The following is a 22,251-nucleotide window of genomic DNA, read 5'->3' on the forward strand; positions in this document are numbered from 1 at the left end:
CTCTTACAAACACGCAGCCAAACAGGCACAACGCTTGCTGGCAAATCCTCAGGAAGTTTTAGGAGCCTAAACATAATTGTAGAGGCCATAAAGCACAAAGGATTTTTAAAATCCATAGGCTCCCCCGTTCACTTTTGAGAGAAAGAGTTCTCAGCTTTGCAAGGGCTGCAAGCAGTGCTCACCTCTTGCGTGTTACAACTGAAATAATAAAACCCCCACTCCTTATCCCCCAGGAAAGTCCAGAATGACTACATTACTCATAACTTCACAGACATGAAAAAAGGATCCATTTTAGTTCAGCTATGACACTGATGTTCATGTTCAAGATGCTTCCAACACAGGCAGGGAAACGAAAATCAAGTAGCGATAAACAACTCTTGTAAAAATTTTTCCACCATTTCTCTCTCAAGCATAAGCGTGTATTCATATTTTGTAGACAAAGCAAAACAATCATTAGAACATTTCCATTCAAAAGGAAATAGATAAACAACTTAACCATTTATTTGACTGCATTGTATTTAGACAGCTTGTACATTTCATAACCCCACTGTTTTTGTTCTCATCAAAAAGGATAAAGGGACAGAAGAATATAATCCACTCAAAACAGCAGTCCAGTATTTTGAGATACACTTGATATTTTCATAGATGCCCACCTGATACCTGAACTCCAATATAGGTTGTAATGTTTATACAAGACCTGAAATCTTTTTAACATAGCACTCAGTTTTAGCAATGTCTTGCAGCGCCCTGAAAAATAGTTTGTGACATACTATGCAACGCCAATTAGATTATGCCTACTTTTCTTGAAGGTGATGAACCTGATCAGTTCTTAAAAAACAATATAATGCAAACATCCATACCAACGTGTCAGCCAATAGCAACATTTGGGCAAATTTAAATATAAAAGCGATCAACTCCTTAGTTAGATTTGTCAATGCAAAAGGTGAGGGGGAGAGGACTGTGTTTTAGCAACAGACATGAGAAATAACCAACTTTTCATTGCTAGATTTCTTTTGAAAAATCTGTTTTCATCTCTTTGCAAATTCGGAACTTCCCACTTGATATCCAAATCCCAAGCAACACAGAGAACAAATCTGTTTCTTTTAATACGAACCAACACATACAGCTTCAGCATCTTCCGTAGTGAACTGCGTGTTACACAGCAGCAATATCAGAACCTTTGAGGCAATGTGCTTTTTTTTAAAAGAAACGTGCACCTATTTTGCGCAGTATTTTCAAAACGTGCATGGCGACAATTACTTCTTACAATAAACAAACAGAATTGTATTTGAAGTTTGCTCAGAAGCGGTGTTTTTGGCAGTGCCTTCACGAAAAGTGATTTCGGCTAACTTCTAAGTCGGCTTTTGAATCTTAAGACACCCACGGCTTAAATATTAACCAATAGAAAACTTGCCTGTCTGGCTTTTCAGTTTTTAAACATCAGCAGACACACAAGATAGCCTAGTTTGCAATTTGCGATACAAGTCCAACAGCTGCTAACAAGGTAGGACACCTCCCTGATCTGTCTCCTTAGTTCAAGCAAGCCAGAGCAGTCACTACGTCCTGGACCACTGGAACACGGCGGAGAGAAATCTGTTCCGCTTGATTTAACATTACCAACATTTAAGCCTTAACTATGAACGAAACCTCCTGCAAAGCTGCCCAGAACAACTGGCAAACCTGAGGGATCGGGATAACGTGAACAAAAGGTTTTATCATGTCACAAGGCAGTAGTGGCAACATACAGGCTTTACGCTGAACTCCAACATGTTCTGTGAATAACAGGCTCCAGTTTATAACACTTTGTCTTGGGCACCATTTTAAATATGAGTTTTCTTTACTGAGGGGAACAAACCCCCTCGTAAGCACAAATGGTGTCTACAAGCAGAAAACTCAGAGGGGCCAATTTCCATTAAAAATCTTTATTTTCAAATACAACTCATAATTTGTACATGGTAAGAAATGCCCATCACCATGTGCGATTGGTCTGTGCAAAATAAGGCTTTCCTTTAAATCCAGTTTTCCTGCACAGGGCTCTTTTCCAAATGTTACTGGAGGTAGGGGTTTTGTTGGTTTTGTTTTTAAATGTACAGTAATTAGAAAAAAAACCACCATGACTCAAACCAAACCCTTTAAAAAAAAAAAAAAGTGTAGTAAGGCAAATCTGAAGAGTACGCTCAACTACAGAAGAGCGGATTCACTGAGAGTTCATCCTTTTTCACAGATTACATAGGTTCTTCCACAAGTCAACTAATACTTTTTTTTTTTTCCAAAGTGAAAAAAACCCAACTGATTCATAGAACTGGGCTATATAATCACACTGAACAAGAAAGCCTAGACACTGTAATTACCGAAGGAAAAAAAAAAAAAGAACAAAACCAAAAACGATGGGTATTGGTAAAACCTATGTAAGCCCAATTAAAGAAAGGGGGAAAGAAAAAAAAAAAAAAGAAAAACAGAGCAAGAGTGAATGCGAGAAAGAGGGAGGAAGAGAGAGAGAAGTCCTTCCCCGCTGCTTTGATTCTGGAGGGAAAAAGTCCCCCAATAATTTAGCTCATGTAAGTTTAGAGAAAATGAGAGCAGCTAAAGATGGATATAATACACCTTGAAATTTATTTCCAAGACCAAGAACCAAAGATTGAAGCATTTTAGAACACTGAAGCAAAGCAATCTGAATCTGAAAAAAAATTGTTCCAACTACCTTAAAATAGCTGTTTTTCAGAGCTTCTAGCAATAATTTTGATTAAATAAAATCATACCAATTTACATTAATTTTCTATATCTTCTTTTAAAAGTCCCTCACTCTTTTAATGAAAAAAGTGCATCCAAAACCAGCAGAGATTTACTGGTGACATCAGGTTCTCTTTTAGCAGCTACTCAAGGTTTTCAAAATAGCTTACACTTCTTGCTATAAGAAAAGAAGGGCCTTCCAAACCCTCGTTTGGGAGAAGTATCCAAATTATAAAAATCTGAAATAATTTATTATCAAATCCAGAATTTAAATAAAAGCAGAAATTTTCTTGCAAAGACAATTGAAGAAAGTAAAAGAATAAAAGCATGCACTCCAAACTTAGAGGTGAAGACAAATATACTTATCTATACAGGCACTGGCAGACGCAACTTAATTGTTACTGTTACTCATTGTAACACACACCCCACCCTACAATACATTTTTTTCATTCACTAATCACTGAGGTACCAATATTTAAGAATGGAAAATTCAATATTGAAAAATAAAACCTAAAATTGAAGCCTTTTTCCAGAAAACTATGGCAATTTTTGTATGAAATGTTAGTATACTTATAGAATTTTACAATCTACATTGGCTTTTTTCTGGAACCAAAAGTCGCGTTCCACATACAGGTTCTTTGATAAAATGTTCACTGTGTATGTAATACAGTCAGTAGACTTGCAAATGAATGAACATATCTTGGCTATCAACTGGCACATCTTGCTGGTACCAAAAGAACTCGGAAGTTTGAAACAATCGGTTTTAATTCTGAACAAATGCGCCATGCCAAAGTGCAACAAATATGTGCGACACTCAATGAGACACTGACAGATTAAGAGCTGCATGGAAATTACTAAGTCCACCTGCAAAGCAATTTTGTACAAATTGCATTGCATGCAAAGGACAACTCTGTGCTGTTGGGACGTCAGTTGCTTGATGTGATGGTTTCTTTTAACGCAGCCATAGTTTAAGACGCAGTGCATCAACTCCATTTAAATAGTATCTGAACAGCCTCTTGTCTCGCACAAAACCAAGGTTTTCATAAAGTTTCAAAGCAGACTTATTTGTGATTTCTGTTTCCAATACAACCTTTAAGGAAAAAAAAGGAAAAAAACATATCATATTAGAAAGCAGTTGCAATTACATGACTACTGAAACAATTTCAAAGTTTTTATTTAAAGGTACACTTATTAGCAATGAGTGGAATTAATTTTTTCTTGTCCTGACTTACTCAAGCAACACCTCTCCATTCCCACATTTAAAAAAAAAAATAGCAGTTAACTAACAATTGTAATTGTAAACAAGTTTCATTCATATCAAGATTTTAGTTCTTTGCTGTAAATGGTATTTCATCTCATTACCTAACAGCTAGGGTAAAAAACAAACGAACAAAACCCAAACAACCCCTGCCTCCCCACCACTCCCACCCCCCAAAAAAACCCAAAACCCAAACTCAAACCCAACCTACCAAACAGGTCAGGGTCCAAAACAGACTTTGAACGAGCAACTGAACTTTCGCATGTCACAAGAACTTGGCACATGAGGTTTTGTTTAGTCGTTTAATATCTTTGACCTCTAATTCAATAGATTTAGACCTAGATACAGGCTTTCGCATTCTACGACTAGCTGTCGGACCCAAGGTTTGCAACGAATATTTGGGCTCAACACAAGTATCCCAAACTCAAATCAGAGAGCACACCAGGAAGAAAGAGCAGCTTTTTCCATCCTTTTCCCCCTGTGTTGATAAGACCCCAGTTACAGGAAGACCTGTCATAAGTAGCTCAGACCAAACCCAAGTGTAAGAATAGTCCAAATTAAACAAAGACTCAAAATTGCCCCAGAAGTCTCAAGTACAGGCAAAAAACTACACTGGCGTTAACCAGAAGTTAATTGCAAAACTGCTGAAGTATGTCCCTCTGAACTGTTCTCCCCTCTCTTCTCCAAATGCGCTGAGCAGAGCTCTGCCATAACTGGTACGCCGTGCACCCACTCCAAATGATAAAAACTTGTTTTGCCTCTTTACTGTTGTCCAACTCAATTATTTAAGGATTCTGCTATTAAGGACAGATCATAGTTGCGCAAGAACACAGGCTGAACTAATAAGCTGACTAGACTACATACAGTCCCATGACAATGTACGTTCACAAGAGCTGATGGACACTGTACAAAGACCATACAATGAAAATACAGCCTAAGCAATTTCTGCAGCAAACGAGTGATCACTGCTGGTGTTAAGTCCACTAATGGCTATTTCTAAACCAGCATTTGATACCCGCTCTGTGTAGTTAGAACTGTATACATAAAACTCCGAGTCCAAAAAAAGTCATCTACCCCACCTCAAAACCCAGGATTCCCTTCTCCTCCAATAAAAAGCAGGAAAACTGGTTAACATCCCCCCACCCCCCCAAAACCACGAACAAAATATTAGCCTGTATTTGTAGAGCAGTTTAAGCCAATCTGCTTTATGGACCCTGTGGCCCCATTGCCTTCAGGCACACATTTCCATTCCCCCTCACCTTTTCTGCCAGCGCACTAGGCTTGTTGCTGAGCTACTTCAAAAAGCAACCTGGTAGAAAACCAGGTTTTCTTTTCCTCTCCATCAGGTTTGTTTTCTGCAGTCTGAGGAGTGGCTAAGCCAATGTAAAAGAGGGAAGGAGCCAGCAGTTAGACTGGTCACCTTCAACAAGATTTAAAAATCCATTTAATGTATATATTTGACCATTACTCAAGTTTCAAGCCACTCTAACCACATTCCAATGCATAATTCCCCCTGTGCTTCTCAGTGTAAGAATGCTGAAAGAATAGTAAACCTGGGGCTAACAACCCAGTGAACAATGTAAGACTCAGAAGTAGTTCGTTTTCCGAAAAGGAACTACGAGTCACACGTTAAAATATTAATAGTCAGAGTTCTTAAATTACAGCAGGACAGTCTGTTGTACCTGCACACTTAAGACAACCTAATTCAATTCTTAGTCTTATGGCAAGAATTAGAGATTGAATTTCTCTAGCTGGCACCTCATAGAATACTACTATCAAGTCTTGTGACTTGACCAAGTACTCTTAACGTCCTTAATCCATTAAAATGGATAACTATTAATTTATAACAAATTATGGAAGTGCAATAGTTTTCCTGAAGAGTGCTATTTGCTACACAATTACGCGCATTGTACAACTTCTTAATTCAAACTAAAACAAAGCATTATGCCAAAGAGGAAATCTGACCCATGTAAATCCACAGTGCAAGAGACTATTATTTGAACTCTTAGCTACAGATGGCATTCACTCTCATAAAAGCTTAGTAACCTGGCAGAGTGATATAACAAGTCTGTATTCAACTGCAAGCTCGAACACCTTGCAATGCTAAAAGACTTCCAACACTGCAGATCATTGAATTTAAGGGAGTGGTTAAATGTTGAAATTCAGGTTTGTCGGAATCCCACTACCTGAGTGAATGCTCATCTTGAAAGCAAATACAAGAGATTTGCTCTGGTATTTCTAAGGGAGACTCGGCACGATCTCAACATATTGTGTTGATCTCAAAGGGCTAAAGACACGTTTCTATTATCTAAAAGGGAGACACAGTCGTATTTTATCCAAATTTCATTAGCTTCATTTTGTGAAGGATTAATCTTTTCCTGTGTGAGATTTTCAATCAAGCTCCAAACCTTCAATCATTACATTTATTTCTGGTCTCATAGGGTCTATTTTGTTGTACACATATGCCTGTTAAATCCTCTAATAACACAACCACATCCTCCCCTGGAGACCAGCAAAAGTCTGATCGGATTTAACAGCATTTTCTGCACAAGTTGCAACTTTCTGAAGGCTCTTGCTTTCTCTTATGTCTTAAGTTTCATACACCTAACATTTAATCTTAACTGTCTAATGTTAACTGGGTTGAGAAGCAAGAAATCTTCTATAGTAAGAGTGGAGTGCAATGTTTCTTGTTATTATGTTTTCATAAACCGAAGAAAAAACAGAGAGGTCAAGCTTCCTTGCTTCTTCAGTTCAAACTCTGAATGAACTCAAGTTTAGAAACCAAGTCATAGAATGAATAGAGCCAAATCAAATAAGCAAATGAAGAAAGTACTCTCTCAGCACTCACAGAAGAGGTTGCTATTCTTACTCTTAAGTCTGGCATATCATCAGACTCAAGTTATGGGTGCTTGTCCAGTCTCCTTAATCAGTTTAACTGCCTTAACTTTTAGAGAAAGGTAGCACCCAAAATATAGCACTTAATACCTTAGATGATTTGTAGATTAAGGAAAAGCAAAGATGTCAATAGGGTTATATAAAAACATACATTTAATTTTTACAAGTGTGGTACTGAATTAAAATGACACAACTACTGTTGTGCTCAAAAAAACCCACTTTAAATCACCCTAAAGTTTCACTGGAAATTCTCATGAAAAGTTGCAACTCCTTTTCACATTCTACATTTTGCTTAAAAAAGCTCTTAGAAGTCCCACTTACTGGAGTCTTACTTTGATTAGTTACCAGTTACATGGTACCTTATTTCAGTAATACGAAGTGAATGAATCGTATGCAGATTACTTACAGTTATTTGTTACAGATGGAAAACCTACATAGGAATGAACAACTCCTCCTTTCTAATTGTGATTAAGGGATGTAACAGTTCCACATGAAGGTCTAAAGCAGTACAATTTTTGAAAACTGCTTGTCAGTAAAAACTAAGCAAATGTACAAAAACCAGCCAGACACCCAACTTGCTGGAGTTAGCACATACTCTCCTGTTTTTACACTGGAAGAAAAATCTCTTCAAAAAACTTTGAAGATGAGAGCAAAACTATTCACCTGATTTATTTCCATAGTTCACATTTTCTATGCAACCAGCCCATAAAGTCATTCTAAATCATTGTGACCTATTGGAAACTCAGGCCACTACAATCTTGAAAACCTTCAGTTCACTACCCCAAATACTAGAATTCATTAACATCGAATGCCTGAGAAAGTCACGAAGGTAAAAAACCAACCAACCAAACCCCCACAACCAATTCAAAGATCCCTCAAGTTTTGTAATGTTACATCCAGACACGCCAGCTCAAAGCATGCTGTTGAGTACTTTCTTCAGGCTTGAAGGTTACTTCTAGTTCAACCACCCACCCCCAACATCAGATCACTTCCCTCATTTCTATTCGAATGTAGGCCATGGCCAGCTCCACGGCCAGCTCCTCCCCTCCACACAGATTCCATTCCAGCCAATTCACTTCTTCACTTACTCACCCCACAGCTTCCTCAAGCCACGAAACAACCACTGGCTGGAAGGATATTGCCTCTCCGCGTTGAAGCATGGCATATAGCATAAACTACCTCTTACGCAGCTGGCTGGCCACGGAAGCTTGCACTGTAAATCACTTGTTGCATACGCTTGGCTTAGTTTATTCCACTAAATTCGCTTACAGGAAAAAAAATTTCCTTAATCACTAAAATATTGCAGCATACTTTGAAATGCCAGCACATCAGTAGTGATTTTTCAAGATTTTCATCTATGGTGGTGTATAAATCCTTTATTTTTCAGGATTCAATGTTGATACCTCAGAAGTCCAATCTACGGTACTTTGAAAAGTAATACACTGAACGAAACATTTCTCAGATTATATGCCACAAATTATTAAAATTAAGTACATTTACTGCATCTATTCCATAATTAGATTGAAGGGAAGAATTTCCAAGCAGCCTTTGGAAATTCTTCATGACACCCACAGCTGCATAGTCATGTTTTTAATCCTATTCCAAGCAAGTTTCAGAACATAGCATTTTTTTTAATTGCAGTTCATCTTATATCAAGTAGCAGCATCTTTTTATTTTCATCATGCTTCTGATTTTATTAAGGGATGTAGAAAAATATCTTAAGAGCAGCAGAGTTGATTAAACTATTTACACACCTCACGAAGACAAATTACTATGATGCACTACATGTTTAATCAGCTCTAGGCATCAATTAGACAGCCAAAAACTGTTCTCCCAACAACTGTTGTAAAAACTGGTGAGAGCAAGTGTCTTGGCTCTGTCGGACAGAGCTTTTAATGGGTGGCTAGCTGGATTTTTCAGATTCTGGTCATGACTGAAAACTCGGCAACCTACCATGTGGTACAAGTAACCAACATCATTATTTTGTACCATGTATATCTTGAAGAAGCCTACACTTGGTGGCAAAGAAAAGAAGAAAACATGAAAACATTGGCTATTTTGCTGTAGATAACCTGTATGTGAAAAAGAACAACATAAATATATCAAATCAGTGTGGGTATGCCTCTGCCAACCAGTGTAGGAAGTCAGAAATATACTCTGCTTTCACTCCACGCTGCCCGGGCATGATGAGCTCCGGTTTCAAAATTCTGTGCCAGCACAAGACTCAGCTGATGCGAAAGCCCCCAAGAAGCAGGGCATAATTAGTTCAGAATCATCATGCCACAAACACGGTTACACAGTTTCCAAACTGGAACTGAAACATGCCCGCACCCGTCCAGCACACACTTCAAGGAGCTTGAATTGTAGCACCTTCGATTAAAGAGGGACAGCAACAGGCTCTGAAAAATGCCCTCTGCACTTCATACAAAGCATTTATATAGCACCATAGATGAAAATCTGTGACTAAGACTTAATGAGGTCTCACTGCAGACTATCCTGCAATCCTTATCACACGTATTTCATTTTTATGAAGATAAAAAACAGTAAGAAGGGCTCTTGGACAAATATTATAGTGGTAGAAAAAAAGAAAGACACAGGAGAGATCATTATGCATATACCTGTTAGATAGTCCAATTCAGAAATGAAGTTACGTGAGAAGTAGTACACATACACTCATAAGCCATATGGTAATTATTGCAACTCTGGTAGCTTGAGTAGAAATAGCCAGTTCTACTACTGACTCTCTAGCAACAGTAGGCAATTCACATCACTGCATCTTAATTCCTCAATTATTTTTAAATTTTTTTTAATCTTGAATACTCTAGCAACGGCAAATGAATTCAAGACCATAGTGGAAAGCAATGGGAAAAAAAAAACCAAAACCAAAAAACTTTTTTTGATTAGTTCAATGTAGCAAGTAGTAAAACAGATCAGAGCAAAGCTACTACATATGGTGACAGAAGCAACAAGCCAAAACAAAGAACTTAAAGAATTACAGAACTATCAGATTGCACTATACTGCCTGAGTACAACATAAATTAGAGAGAGAGGGGGAAAAAAAAAAATACACCAGTAAGCAGCGGCATGAAGGGATCTGAAGGGAAGAATAAGTATCTCAAACAATGAATGAAGTCAGAACATATGCAGGGATGTTGCAAGAGGCGTAACACAAGTGGAAAGATAAACAGAGTATGTGCCAGAAGTCCTGTGACAGAAATCGTAGTTTTGCATAAGAAACTTCACCACACTGCAGCAGGACAATTGAGGGAGCAGTTGAAACAAGATAACAGAGAGATCAAAGGATCATTAACTAGACACACTGAAATGACACAGTGCTCATATATCAGGAACAAGCTAACAATTGCATTGTACCAAGGAGATGAAAGTTAAAGGGACAGATAACCTGACTAAGGAGGATGGATCTAGGGAGAGTTCCTCACAAGTTAAACATGGCACATAGTTAGCTGCTTTATGTATATATAAAAAAAAAAAAAAAAAAAGTCGGGACTGTAACCTGGTAAAACAAAAGACTAGTAACATACAGGCCATAGAAAGTTTGACAGTGATTCAGTCACTTTCCTTCCAAGTTTTTGTTGACATGCTAAATCACGAGTTCTGTTAGTGCTATGTAATATAGCTATGCACTGTCAGAATAGCCTAATGACTTGCTGTGATAAAACCACATTCTGCAATACTACAGCACGTACTGTTCCAGCATCTCTGTGTATTCTGAAAGTATGGAAGTATTAGACACAACATGCAAGTTACACTGGTCAGTAGCACCTTAAACTAGAGTCTTTGGAGGAAAACGTGCCTGCGACTGAAGGCTGAGGCAGCTTTGCAAAGTAAAACAAAGCCTGAAACACTGAATTTGAGCCCTTATGACAAATTTAGAAAGTCCTTCTCCCATTTGTGCCATACGTTTTTCTGAGGTTCTTTTTCCTCTTATAATAAAAGGATTAGCTTCTTACCAACCCACTCCCCACCTAAAAAAAAAAAAGTCCTGTAGAAGAAACACCAGAAACACCTGTGAAATGAATCCACATATAGGAGAATGCAAACCATTTACATTATGAAAGTTTTTGATTATAAAATCTTACCTCATCACAATCTCCTTCAACCATAGCATAAATAGCTTTCTTAACCAAGTTTGTACCTGAAATATAGATTTCAGTAAGTGTCAGAGTTGCAATGCAAAAGATGCTAGTTCATATATGACTACTATGTGTGCTACCTACATGACATGACACCTGGGGAAAGCAGGGAGGAAGGAAAGAAAGAAACAAGAAGTTGCAGTCAAGTTGCAGTCTCAAGTTTGACCATTAAAATAATCTGTAAAGTTATCCAGAGACTCAGCTTGAGCGCAAGATTCTTCTAACACAAGGATATTAGAAACAGGCTTCTATGTTTAACATAGTGTTATATATAGCCTTCCAAGATGTGATTCATTCCTTTTTGTTGCATTTAAAGTCAAAATCTGCTGGCACATACTTGAAGGACATTCATCTTCCAAGGGAATTTCCTCTTACTAAAACAAATACTTCTATTAGTAACAGAACTTACGAAACCACTTTTCTTGTGGCTTACTCCCATTTGGATTTGCTAGCATCTAATAATATGGTTGAAGCCCATCCCTTCCCCTCAGTCAAGCATTAATTTAATTCTTTATCATTATTTTTCATCTATTTCACAACAGTTCTACAAATGTAATATCCCTACCTGTCTGTAGAATTGGGGTGAAATTGAAAGTTGATTTCAAAGTTATTAGTGGAAAAAACTGCTGTTCAATGAAATTGCATAAATCTCACTTCCATAAGAAGGCTAAGGAAAAGGAAAAAAAACCCCAAGGAATCTAGAGAATGTTTTAAAGTATTCTCAAAACTTTAATAAATTAAGATTTTCATTGAACATACGACAAAACTGTACTACATATAAAACAAATCTTCAGATTAACAGCACACTTTGAGAAACAGCAAGGTGGCAAATGTAGGAAAAAGTCAACACATATAATGCTAAAGAAAGCAAGGCTTTAAATATAAATTCTATTTACATAATTCTAAAATAACGAACTGACTAAAGCGAGGGAAAAATCTTGCAGAGATCTTCATAATAACAGCATTAGTTCTTATTTACTTATGAATCCAAGCACCTGCAATTAAATTATGGCAGGCTCCTTCATGACTCAGCTAAAAGGAAAGGAGACAGTGATTTCTCAGTATCCTCTTCCCTCTGCTCCACTATAGAAATCAACAATGGCTTTTGAACTGCACTGGAGAAAAAAAAAATCCATACATGCTTGAATAGTCATGATAATACGTAGTGCTTCAAGTTTTTTGGAGTGGTTTTTTTTTTTTTTTTTTTTGAAGAGAAGAACAAACACAATGGTACCATTCTGCAATGTATCACCGTATTTTTCCATTGCAAGTAATTTTCTGTCTTTAATCACAGAAGTATGAGCTGTTCAGTGTGAATGAGTGGTGAAGCACATTTCTAGCCTTTAAAGCTGACATCTACGTTTTAAGTTAAAAATGTTACAAAATGTAATTTCACAATAACCAACACAAAAAAATTAAGTTCCATAAGAACAGATCTTTAATTAAGCCAACTAGAATAACTGGTGTGAGAATGAAAATCCCTTCATCAGGGCAAAACTGATTAACGAGGGAGGGCAAACTCCCTGCCAAGAGTGATTTCTTTTATCATGTAACTTCCCAACAAAACAGATGTCCATTTCAGTCATTCAAGTAGCAATACACAACTATTTGTCTTCACTTATTAATACAACAGTGAGCTACATACATGGTCCCCAACGGGCAATATATGGAATTGATAGGGGAAAGCCAGGGTATAAGTTCACTAAAAAAAGATAGACTGAACACAACATAGAAATACAGCGATGAGGGCACATATAAAAACACAAAGCAATTCCCACTGTTGTTTGACAGTTGTAATAGGCAGAGGTAAGGGGCTGCTGACTGCCTTTCTTTTTAGCTTTATCGTATCCCAGATGTAAATCTCATAGGGCATTTCAGGTTATTTTAACAAAATAAAAAAAGCCACTGGGGAGCTTGTGTGGTCGAGTAAGGCGGGGATGACAGACAAACCACCACATCTAGAAGTTCAGTTCTGCTTAAATCTTTATGACAGCTACAGTTATCCCAACTACAGGATTTAAGTAAGAAATAACAAAAAAGGCTATTCTTACCAATTCCTTTTCTTCTGTATTTGGAATCCACTGCTAACATGGCTATATAACCTCTGCGGAACATCTTTTTGTGCATATCCAGCTTGCAGACGATGGCACCTACACACTCCTCACCTACCATGGCCTTAAAGACAAACATACACGTATGCATTCTCAGTTTGTGATCTACAGTGCTACCAAAAGTAGTAAACCAGTTCATTTTAACTGAAACAGCCACACAAAATTTGTTTGCATAAAGCTATGAAAAAATAACTAAATAAATTTTTAAAATGTCTCCAAAAGTGTAAATAAGATTAAAGGACCCTTATTTCTTTATTAAATTCAAGTAAAGTTACACGTCAATTAACAACCAATGAATTGTCCTGGAGAGAACCACATTATTATTCTACACGGGCAAGAACATGTGTGATAGAAGGGGGGGGGGGGGGGGGGGAACGGGGACAGGATGACACACACACCAAAAAAAAAAAAAAAAAAAAAAAAAAAAAGAGCAGGTTAAAGCATAAATCACCCTTTCACATGGGCTGCTGCAGAGGAAAAAAAGTCCATTCCTGTTTGATAGTGATCTGAATTTTCACGTACAAGGGCTGTGGTAGATAACATGCTTAATTTTGTCTGGTTTTAATGTCAAGGCCACAAAGGATCAGAGAAAAATGTTGCTGCATTTAATCTTTAGAAACTGTCATTTTCAGTCATACAACACCCAAAGAACAAACAAAAAACCACACAGTTAATTTCACACATTTTAACTGTTCAGAGACTTCATTTGTTAAGAGCTATGCACTGACAGTTAATTCCAACGGTATTGTCACAAAAATCATGGTCAAGGAGATGTAGTTATTCTGAAATATTAAGGAAAAAAAAACACAAAAAGAAAAGAACCCAACTCCTCCCCAAACACTTATCAAACCACTTGCACAACCACTGTGTTCACCAAAATTTTACCATGAATATATTAGAGTGTAAGAAAAACTAAGTCATATGTTAACTGAAGGATTAGGCAGCATGAGAGATTAATGACATTATAACCTGCAGCAGTAAAACTGAATAATGCTGCTGAGTAGGATAGCATCCAAGGGGAGAAAGAATTACTATTCATTCAGGAAAGATTGACAGAGATAAAAAAGAAACTCATAATTGTACATATGGGTGTATAAGTGGATCCACAGACTTCGATAGACCTGTATCTGCAGGGGGGAACTAGCCTTTGGCTCAAGTATAACAACTAAACCGGGACTACAGCACATGATTGGCACAGGCATGTGCCGGCACAAGCGCTTCGGGATAATCCAAATTTACAACAGTAAGACACGTCAAATGAAAAGGACTTGCCAGAGCCAGTATTGCCAGGCCTGAGTGCAGCCCACCTGTGAACCCAGTGCTCGCTTCTCCAAAGTCTATGGTATATACTCTATAGCCTCCAACCACCTGAACCTTTTTGTATACAGCTTGTAGGCTAAGACTCTACGGATAGAAGATTCATTCACGCAGATCATATTGCAGGCACACACACACACAGTTTTTTCGCCCCAAGAAGAATAATGTCTTCCAGCATCTCTACCTGGATTGTGGGTGATTAACCAAGTTAGCTGTCAACCAGGAGCTGTACCAAAAGTGAAGCAGCCCCAAAGGTATGAGCTGCAGTTCCAAAGCTCTATGATACAGCATGATCCTAACACCATTTCTAATATAGTTTAAGCTCATCAGGCAAATATAATTATTGCTAAGTTTTTATTTGGCAGGAAAACACATTTTTTTAGCGGTATCCACGAACGACTCTGAACAATCTAAACAAGCGGTTTTTAGAACAACGAACAAAAACTGTAGCATGATCTAAATGGACTGAAATACACAGCCTCTAAGCAGTCTTTCATTTGTTCTAAAACACAGTTTATTCCATAGAAAAGAAGAGCTGTATTTATACTAAAACTGTGTATGCAAAGTGTCAGCTCAAGGCAAGTTTTGTATCTCAGCTCAGACCTGAGAAAACCAGGGAGTTAAAGAGTATCATCAGACAGACTGTTCATAACATTGCTATAATTATGCAGAGTAACTAGATGTAATCTTATACCTCACTAAAAAAAAAGAAGCACACCACAAACTAGCATGTTATAGTTATGCTTTGCCCTGAACACGTGCAAATTGTTGGCTGTAACAGTTACGTAGAGAATTTTTAATTTTTTTTTTTTTTTTATTTTTTTTTGTACACCCTTCAAGAGTAGTGACATTCTAGACATTGCGTATCTGTGTTCTTTCTTCTTTAGGGCACTTTTCAGAAAAGCTATGTTCATGAATCATATATTTAAAACGCTAAATGAACAGCAAAGAATTTTGTTTCAGTGATCAAAGAAGCAAATACCCACTGTTGCCGGAGAGCTGAATAAAGTATGACTTCGTTACCAGTTTCCCAAACACTTAAATCTATTTCTCTGTCTTTAGGCAGGTAAGTCTGCCAATTAATCTACAGTTGTTCCACTTACAGAGGGAGTGCTGCATTTCCACCTCAATTTGAGTTTTTTTGTTGCCTGTCCTCTCCTCTCCAACCTTATCTAAAGCTGGAAATGAACCTAAAATGTGATGTAAAACTTTGTAATTTAATTCCCTGGAGAAGGTTAAACTGTGTAAATAAAAAAAACCCAGACTGAAATAAGGAGAGTGGGGAAGAGAGAGAAAAAGTAGTTCCCACAGAACACCATTTATGAAGAGACAATCATGGGCCAAATTTTCTTTTCAGGTATATGAGAGTACTTCTAAACATAGAAGTTTCTACAAACAGAATTCAGCCCAAGTTACTATTATATACTATAAACCCCATGGAGTACTATAAGATTTACTTCAATTATAAGTCGTTAGCAGGATTAACATACATGAATTCAAATCCAATATTCTCATCAACTTTGTTCTTATGAATAAGTTTAAATGTTTAAAACAAACTAGATTTTAGTATCTTCATATTGCAACCATGTATTACTAGAAGAGTTAGCACAGAAATGTCTGTGAATCAGCAAGAACATTACTTTTCACAAAATTAAACAATTGGCATTAATGTCATTAGCAAAGATGGCATTAAGTCTGTCAGCCACAGTCTGAGTATGCATTTAATACCCAGATCCTGTGACATTTCTTCCCATTTAAAGAAGATTAAAACAACCAACTAGCCCCTGAAAGAGAAATATTTTGCCATTCAAATGCAGTAGAACCTGCGCTACTGCAATACAGCTTCCCTTTCGCACGTGCACCAAAATCCATCCCAAAGCATCACAGAAACAGCTCTGTATGAATCCTTTGGCTTACATTTAGCAATCTTATTACTGAATGCCATTAGAGGATACATTTAGGCTAATGGTTTTAACCTAAAGTCTGGCACTTCAGTCAGAGCCCTTTACAATACTAGTCAAATCAGTAAGTCACTCTGTTTCCACTCTATGAAACTGGACACGAGCAATTCCCTCCTGTGCAAGGGCACTGCCAGAATAACTACACTAGCTGTTGTTACGTACTCAGATGCTGCAATGACTGAAGGTTTCACAAAGCCACTGACAGTGAGAAGCAGCACAGCAAGCCTGTATCTGAAACCACGATCACTCCTAAGAGGAAACTGGAATACAGAGAGAGTTTGCAAATTGGGAATGGGTGTTATAGAATTTCTTCCTACGTCTGCCATGAGGCTAGGAAGACTTCCCAGACAGTTTCCTAACTTTTCTGGTTCTTCTTTTATGCCCCAAGTTTTCCGCAACTGAAAAACAGGGACAATGTCTTACAAGTCTTAATTTCAACACGAAGTACGCTTAGGCTCTTGAATAAAATCCAATTAAAAAAAAAAAAAAGGCAAAACATTAGTATAAAACAAGATCTTAACTGCAGTCATTTAGGATTTACAACACATCCAAAACCACTTACATGGAATTAATAGGTTACTTTTAAACTTGTGAAAGTTTAAATTATAAATGCTGCTATAGCTCGCAGCAAAGTTAAGAACCCAATAAAAGCACAGATTTTCCAGATTTTTCTTAAAAGGCAGCCGAGTGGTGCAGTATTGTGAATTACAGGAGAGGTTACAACACTCAGTCAGAACTCTGCTTTTATTACATCCTATCTTATCCAAACTTTGGCACAGAGCAAGGTTTCCTAAGCTTACCTCTCCCACGCTAAAGTATTTTGAAAACAATTTTCTGAAATATTTAATGTATCAGTTCTAAATGGAAGTTTTAGAAATTTAACACTGCTAAGACCAGAAGCCACAAAAAGACTTTAAAAGGAAGCTACAACTTCGAAAATGCATTTACAATCCACGTGGGGACAAAGCTGTAGCAACGCTTAAAAATGCTTTACATGAAACAAAAGATACCCCTTTCCTCTGTCATTTTTTGACAGAGGAGTGGTTATCATAGGTCATTTGAAGAGAAACTGGGCTGACAGAGCTCCTGGGAATCAGTAAAAACCAAGCATTTACAGGGCATCCACCCCTAGCACACAGTGCAAACCTGCTCTTCCAAAGACAGGCGAAACCCGAGTTTAAGCAGACAGCTGCAGATTACGGAGGAGGTTATTACCTTGCAACAGCTCAGTCAGATAACGCTGCAGTGTAACACAACAAAACTGATCATCAAGTATTCCCAACCTGTTACCCCTAAAGTCAGGAAGACAGTTACATGGATGAATTTGACATTAAAATGAACAGGTTTTGAAGATTCCCAGTATCTCCAGGTCCTCTTAAAGTGGAATATGAACTTCTTTTTTGAGCGTACAGGTAGGAAGTGGTTTGATACAGCAAAACACGCTACTGACTAGTTAGGGTTGGTCCTATGCCTTCCCTCCAGCTGTGCATTCTCACCTCTTCTCTTGCACCAACACTGGTGCCTGTGACATCCTACTCTGAATATATTTGGAGCCCTAAACCAACAGAAACCTGACCCTAAAACATATACCTACATACACACACACTTATAAATATATGTTGGTGGTTGGAGGGCTATCTTAGCTTCCCAAATCAGAAACACATGGGTTGGCACAAACCAGGAAGAGGTAGTTGAACAGAAAGAAAAAGCAAGCAGCCCGTTTGGTTGCACTAGCCATTAGAGCAACAGTGCACCTTGGGAAGGCCAAGCCAAAACTCCGCAAGTTTCAAACCCATGAGAAAATCATCGTCAGGAATAATTTCAGTAATGCCCCCAGAAAACACCTCTGCATTGTCAGGTATCCAAAATGCCAGATAGCAAGATTATGGTGTTTAAGATGGTTTATAAATATCAGCAAGTGACAATTGCTGATCATTTACAGAAAAAACATATCCCATCTTCAATTTAAATGGTGTTAGTACTTTCCCCTCACGTGTTGAGAAAGGGAAGGGAGCCCATGACAGTGCAATGAAGACAGGTGAGAATACATTGCAAGATTTTAAAAATGGTGATGGTGAAATCCAGTAAAGGATTGAACCCCTACAGATATTTTTTCAAATACAATCAAATTGCAGTCTAACCCCTCTCCCCAAGACCAATCAAAACCAAAACAAAACCTGAAACCAGAAGGGTATGAGGCCACAAGGCATTAAAGACAAATGATTCTGTGAGATCAGGCACTATGCTTCTGTTCACCATCCTAACACTGTTCTTGCTAACTGGCATATGCAGTCCCTGACTGAAGATAAATATTTTAAAGAGACTTATTAGATAGAAGTAGTTCAGGAATCCACTAACTGCAGGAACAAATTAAATTTTATGGAACAGAAAGTCTTTAAGACAACCTCTAAAAAACAAACTTTAAAAATACTAAAGCCAGTCACAAAAAAACCCATTAAATTTGACTCAACATACTGCAAGACCTTCAAATTATTAAGTAGATAACAATTTGCTAGCTTTAGACATTCATAGCCACATATTCTTCTCTACAGTTTTATGTACTTTACGTTGTTCCACCCGTCAAAAAAATGGCAAATACACAGAGTTCAAGTAAAGTTTTGTTGATTCTTCAAGGCTATTAAAAAAAAAGAAGCTGTCACTACAAAATAAGCATAAGACACTTTCTTTTCCTTGAGTGATATCTTATTCTTTGAATGCGCTTATTAGAAATCACCTGTTTTCTGGCAAACAACTTGCCATTGCTTTTTTCATAACAAAATTCTCAAGTCACTCCCTGACAAAAAAATAAAGATTTAAAGTCTAAACAAATGCATTGTGATCTAATAGTACCCAACATTACCTTGGCATTAGCAGCGATACCCTTGATGCTGAAAGTATGGACATTTGTAGTTCACAAGCATTTATTTTCAGTATGAGGTAAATCAGTCACACACATAGCTCAGTGCTTGAAAAATACCATTCTGCTCTGATCAGCATCCTTATAATGGCAAACATGACTTTGCATCAAACAATGTTCTCAAATATTTTCATATTCCTATTTTGTTCCAGAAGGTAATGCTTTGCTCAACTTCCTATAATCCTACTGTATTCCCTCTTCAGGGTTTTAAGAGGCACAGTTCTGAAAATCCTCCTGTAAATCACATAAATACCCCTATAAATTATACCAGACCCTAAACCAAGAACATTCAGGAAGTTTAAGGCCAGATGGATTCCATTAGCCTCACGTCCTGTACTCATATCCTATTAAAATTTTACAGAGATACTCCTGAATTGAAGGGCGTCTTGGCTCTAGCTAAATCATACCTTTCAGAGAGGTGTCCAGCCTTGATTAAAACATCAAGAGAGAAGAATTCATCATTTACCTTAGCAAGGAAGTGCCATACACTCCCATAAGTGTTCTGGTTTGCAGACGTATGAGCATATGAGTAAATCAAACACAGCTAAGCTCCCACTATGCACGTGTACTCCTCAGGCCAACTTATACTCAGTTTCATATACCTGTGGACGGATTATCATCCTAAAAGCATGCTTTTCAACTGAGACACAAGTTCTTCCATAAGAATTGCTAAACATTTAGAAAGACAGTGTGACAGCTAAATCAGTCTTTTCAATAGTGTGGTAGGAAGAATATAAAACTAAATACATCATTAGTACAGCAAGACAATCTAAGCAGCACGAGAATTTCTGCATGCTGCATACACAATCACACCTGTAAGAAGCAATACAGTTGTACTTGTCTTTTTCAAAGTAAGCTCACAGATCAAAAAGTCTACAAAACCTTTCACGGTGTCTCTCCATCTATCACTTAACATTTATAGGCCAGCCACGCTGAAGTCTGTTTTAAAACCATTGTGCAAGAATTACTAAGCACTCATAAGACACTAGTGGACTAAGTACTTTCTTTTTTAAATACAAACCTAGAAACTGAGACAGAATGACAAAATGAGCTACCAAAGGTCACAAAAGTCAATGTCAAAACCAAGATTAGAAGCCTTGAATTCCTGGATCCTAGCCCTGTGCTCAAACCCTTTCCCCACCACTTAAAACATATATTAATAAATGCAGGAACTTCAGGTGTATGCTTTACTTATACATGCACAGGTCACAGGGGGCCTTCATTAGGGAGACAGCTACTTCCAAAAAAGCTTGGCCTTATCCACAAAAAGATTATTAGAAGTATTTCCACATATGTCAACCCTTTAATCCTCTCCTCCCCAGCCCCAAACCGCTCCCAATTCCTGCCCTCCCTGCCCCCTCCGGCACTTACCAAAAAGCAAAGTTGTGGCCAGTTGTGGATAAAATACCTATATGTGTAAATGGAGTAGGGTTCAGACAGATCTTTGGTGATCAGTCTCATGATATCGGGCATCTGCAGCTCTGACTCATATCGGACGTATCGTATCGTTAGGTCCTCCTCGGGCTGAGAGTCCGTTCCCGAGCCTTTCAAACTGCAAGCTGCTGCTAAGGACCTGGAGAGTAGCAGCAGGGACTCCTCCTCCTCCCCTCCTTCATCCCCCTCCTCCTGGTCTTCCTCCTCCAAGCCAGTCCCTCCTGCCAGTCCATTGCGGGCTGCAGTCTTAGCAGCAGTCGTAGTTGTGGCAGCAGGCTGGCTCCTGTCCCCTCTTGCTGCTGCTGCTGGGGGAGAAGGAGGAGGAGAGGGTGCAGTCCTTCCCTGGGGAGGAAGGTGGTTGGTAAGGGGGGATGAGCACGGTGCTGTGGTCGGGGGCGATGACTGCTGCTGCTGTCCGGAGCCCATTGTTTTGCTGGCTCGCTTGTTCTCCAGCCCCTCGGGGGCTGCCCCTGCCTCCGAGCTGAGGATCTTGCTCTTGAGGGAGGCCCGCAGGTGCCGCAGCTCGGGGCTGATGAGGCCGTTGAGCTGGTGGTTGTGGTGCGGGGGATGGTGGTGGTGGTGGTGGAGGCGGTGCTGCTGCGGCCCCCCCTTGCCGCCGTCGCTGCCTCCTCCTCCTCCTCGCTGCTGCTGCTCCCGTCCGCCCGCGGGTCCCTCCTCTTCCTCCTCCTCTTCGGCCTCCTCGTCCTGGGCCCCGGTGCAGGCGGCAGCGGCAGCAGAGGAGGTGGAAGAGGAGGAGGAGGAAGCAGCCCCCCCTCCTCCTCCGGGGAAGGGGGAGAGCGTGTCCCCCTGCGGGGAGAGGACGCTGCTAGGCCCCGGCGGTACCTCGGCCATATCCTACGGGAGAGACCGACACAAACTCACCGAGGAGGAGGGCGTCAGACGAGACGGGGGCGAGGGGGGGAGGCGGCGGCCTCACGGGCCGCGGTCGGGGGTGGGGGGGGGGCGCGAACAAAGGCAGAGACGGTGCCCGGGCCCCGCCTCGCCGCCCCGCCGCCGCCTCTTCCTGATGTCCCGCTTCCCCCGCCGCCGCCGCCGGGGCCCTTCCCCGGTCCCTTGCGGGCCCCGGGCGGCTACCCGCCGCCGCCGCGGCCTCCCCGCCCGCCGCCGCGGCCACTCACCCCCGCGTCTCCTCAGCGCCGCGGCTCCCACTCTCCGCTCATCCAGCGGCCGCCAAGCGCGGCCGCCGCTGCCGTAACCCGCGGCCAAGTTTCCTGTCAGCTGTTACGACACTTCCTCCCTTGGCGGCGGGGCCTAGCGACGGCGGGGCGGGGCGGCCTCGCCACGGGCCCGGGCGTGACGGGGACCCTGGCAGGGCCCGGCCGCCCTCACGCTGCCGGCCGGGCCCCGCCGCCCGGAGCTCGGGGGGACCCCACAGGGGTCCTGCCGCCCCGCGGGCACGCCGCCCCCGCTGACCAGCCCAGGAGGCTCGGGGCACCCGCTCCCGGGGCTGAGT

General features: G+C 39.9%; 1 protein-coding gene across 3 annotated transcripts; it reads right to left on the bottom strand.

The window, feature by feature from the left end:
- Positions 1 to 479: 479 nt before the first annotated feature.
- On the bottom strand, positions 480 to 21,970 carry NAA30 (N-alpha-acetyltransferase 30, NatC catalytic subunit). 3 transcript variants are annotated; one of them, XM_050898530.1, is made up of 5 exons: positions 21,917 to 21,970; positions 20,715 to 21,632; positions 13,089 to 13,212; positions 10,984 to 11,039; positions 480 to 3,820 (listed from the first exon to the last, which is right to left on the bottom strand). In XM_050898530.1, the coding sequence occupies exons 2-5, from the start codon at positions 21,627 to 21,629 to the stop codon at positions 3,683 to 3,685; spliced, it is 1,233 nt and encodes a 410-aa protein (XP_050754487.1). In that variant the 5' UTR covers positions 21,630 to 21,632; positions 21,917 to 21,970; the 3' UTR covers positions 480 to 3,682. The 3 variants fall into 3 exon arrangements, with proteins under 3 accessions (XP_050754487.1, XP_050754489.1, XP_050754488.1); XM_050898531.1 differs by lacking the exons at positions 480 to 3,820; positions 10,984 to 11,039 and adding an exon at positions 11,666 to 11,704; XM_050898532.1 differs by lacking the exons at positions 10,984 to 11,039; positions 13,089 to 13,212.
- Positions 21,971 to 22,251: the final 281 nt, after the last annotated feature.

Source organism: Gymnogyps californianus, chromosome 5 (assembly GCF_018139145.2).
Source record: "Gymnogyps californianus isolate 813 chromosome 5, ASM1813914v2, whole genome shotgun sequence".
Taxonomy (NCBI): domain Eukaryota; kingdom Metazoa; phylum Chordata; class Aves; order Accipitriformes; family Cathartidae; genus Gymnogyps; species Gymnogyps californianus.